Raw genomic sequence first — 3,313 nt, 5'->3', positions numbered from 1 at the left:
TGGAGCAGCAAAAATTGCTGCAAAAGGTGGCTCTACAAAGTATTGACTTTGGGGGGTAAATAGTTATGCACGCTCAAGATATCTAATTTTTTTGTCTTTTTGTTTCTTTCACAAGAAAAAAAGATTTGGCATCTTCAAAGTGGTAGGCATGTTGTGTAAATCAAATGATACAAACCCCCAAAAAATCAATTGTAATTCCAGTTTGTAAGACAACAAAATAGGAAAAATGCCAAGGGGGGTGAGTACTTTCGCAAGCCACTGTATTTCCTGAGCTTTCTTAGACACTTCAAAACCTTATTCCTTATGATTTATTTTTGTACTGTTTTTTTTTTGCCATTTATTAATGTGTCATTCAATGTGTTTCTATGGGCTGTAGTAGTAAAGTCCAAATTCAATATTTTCTCAAATAATTGTTTAATATAATTTTGGGATATCTAAAGGGGTACTAAAATTCAAAATCAATTAGCTGAATGATCGATGGTATTTTCCAAATGCTAACACACTAAAATGACATGCACAGCACAATTATTTAAACTGACACACAGAGAGCAAAACCTCTTCTCAAGTCTCCAAAAGTCTAAACACATTTTCTGCTTTACACACATTTTGCAATTCAAAATGGCACTTTTTAAATGCACTGCACACGGTTCTCTGCATAAGACACAACAATCTGACATAAAGTCACATGTTTGCCATTTCAAAATACTGCCATTCAAAATGACACGACATGAGCTAATTGGCCAATGCATGTGCCACCTGGCCAAACACCTCAATGGTTAAATGTTACCACTTCAATCAGGAAGTAAGCACTATGAAAAGACCACAGGTGAGCACCTTTTGTTTTACAACAACAATGGAAGCCGTTGCAGAGAGAAGAAGGGTGAGAATGAGAGGGGGAGGAAGAGTGAGAGGTAGGGGTAGAGCTGGTAGACAAGATTATGGCCAAAGAAGAAAACTTTCAGATGAAATCAGAGCAACCTTAGTTGATCATGTCATCAACCATGGGCTGACAATGCGAGAGGCTGGACAGAGTGTGCAGCCTAACTTGAGCCGTTTTACTGTCGCCTGTGTCATCCGGACATTTAGACTGGAGTACAGGTATGTAACCAACATTTCTTTCACACTATGTAGTACACCCGATGTCATAGTGTATCAGTTGGGTGACACCTGTTTACTTCATGAATGGCTGATGTCATACACTAACTGCACAAATTTCCTGTAGAATTTACTCTATTGTGGGGGAAATATCTTTAGGCTGCATTGTCCAAGCCCTATATTTTAGTTTTTTTGTTTTTCTAAAGGACTGAGAGACGCAACCATGGTGGAGGAAGGGGCCAAATGTTCACCGGGGTACAGGAAGCTGCCATTGTACACTTGGTTTTGGAAAATAATGAAATCAGATTACGAGAAATTCAAAGCTACATCATCCAAGACAACACCATATTCAACAACATTCAACGAGTCAGTCTGTCCACATTGGCCCGCATTCTCAAGCGAAACCAAATCAGAATGAAACAACTTTATAAGGTGCCGTTTGAGAGAAACTCTCAAAGAAACAAAGAGGTCAGACGAGCATATGTGGATGTAAGTACAATATTGACTGCAGTACACTACACGCAACATTGTTTCCCAGTGTACTGGATAACACCATATTGACTGCTTTTGTTCTTTGTTTTCAGGGAGCACTGGAAATGGATGCTCATGCAATCCCACATGAGTTCATCTTTATAGATGAGGCTGGGTTCAACCTAGCAAAGACCAGAAGGGGGAGAAACGTCATTGGCCACAGAGCCATTATAGATGTTCCTGGCCAACATGGTGGGAACATCACAATGTGCGCTGCCATCTCCAATACGCATGGTGTCCTCCACCGTCATGCCAACCTTGGACCATACAACACAGCCCATATTCTCACATTTCTTGACAGACTCCACAACATTCTCATACCACCAGAGCGTATGAATGATGCAGACCATCAAAGAACCCAGCACGTTGTAGTATGGGACAACGTGAGCTTTCATCGTGCAGCCCCAGTCCAAAACTGGTTTGCTGACCACCCACCATTTCTCGTGCAATACCTCCCACCATACTCACCATTTCTGAACCCCATAGAAGAGTTATTTTCGGCATGGCGGTGGAAGGTATACGACCGGCAGCCCTCTGTGCGCATGCCTCTTGTGCAGGCTATGGAAGAGGCATGTGATGAGATTGATGTGGGTGCGATTCAGGGATGGATAAGGCACTCAAGGCGCTTCTTCCCTCGATGTCTGGCAAGGGAAGATATTGCCTGTGATGTGGACGAGGCGTTGTGGCCAGACCCAGCTGTGTGGCAAGATGCTGCCTAATTATTTTTCTTGCCTCATCTTTTTTCAATATATTTTTTCTGCACATTTTTTCTGCAATTTTCTTTTTCATATTTTTGTTCAGTCCAATGTAAATACATCTGTTGTGCATATGTTGCACTGACTTGTTTGGTGACAAATAAAAGGTTTCAACAGCATGTGTGTGTATCTGCAAATATATCTGTGCATCTGAAGAATTTTCTACAATTTGAACTATTTTAGTATTATGGCAAAGCATACTAAAGATGAGAGTGCCTTTCATTATGCCCAAACAGTGTATAGTTGGTTAGACAAAAATCTGGTAATATGAATGAAGTGCGTGCCATTTCGTGCAAACGTTTGATTTTGATAATGCTATATGTAGTTTTGGTTGCAGTGCTTCATTTTGCAGGATATATGAGGTATTTTGCAGTTTGGGTGTGTGGTTTTGTGAATTGTATTAGTTATTTTGATAAAACCAGCCTAGTTTGCAAAATTGTGTTTTAGCAATTGGGAAAAACTGTAAAACAGTTCCATATCTTAACAGTTCCTCCCAGTGGCTTAGACTTTGAGGCTTAATGTAAGTTCTAGAATGACCTTCTAGCCAATCAGAAACAAGTATTCAACAATGATGTGGTATAACTAAAGGTACAGGACATGTATAGAGACTGAAAATAGACTTCTTGTATTCAGACTTTTCTATGTTGATTTTTGAGGTTGAAACCAATAGCAAATCAATGACTTAAATTCACAGTAACACTAAAATAACTGTCTCTTTCAGAGATGTGAATTCTGATCAAAAGCTACATTTGTCGTTGTTTGTTATTCCAATAGATGTTGTTGGTGCATGTTGTTATCTCAAGTTGTATCTCATCCCCAAAAGCTTCCCTTGTTGCAGGATGAAGAACCACACACTCAACCATCCATCTCATACCAGAACCACAAACCCAACCATCCATCTCAAACCAGAACTAGTAGTCTCTTCATCTGCA

At 39.9% G+C, this 3,313-nt stretch overlaps 1 protein-coding gene across 1 annotated transcript; it reads left to right on the top strand.

The window, feature by feature from the left end:
• The first annotated feature begins 328 nt into the window (after positions 1 to 328).
• LOC123744625 (uncharacterized) lies at positions 329 to 2,468 on the top strand. Its single transcript, XM_045723690.1, has 2 exons — positions 329 to 1,584; positions 1,680 to 2,468. Exons 1-2 carry the CDS (start codon positions 1,339 to 1,341, stop codon positions 2,343 to 2,345), a joined length of 912 nt encoding a protein of 303 aa, XP_045579646.1. The 5' UTR covers positions 329 to 1,338; the 3' UTR covers positions 2,346 to 2,468.
• Positions 2,469 to 3,313: the final 845 nt, after the last annotated feature.

Source organism: Salmo salar, chromosome ssa09, assembly GCF_905237065.1.
Source record: "Salmo salar chromosome ssa09, Ssal_v3.1, whole genome shotgun sequence".
NCBI classification, from domain to species: Eukaryota; Metazoa; Chordata; class Actinopteri; order Salmoniformes; family Salmonidae; genus Salmo; species Salmo salar.
The sequence above is the reverse complement of the archived record's forward strand: the minus strand, read 5'-3'. Positions and strand labels throughout refer to the sequence as shown.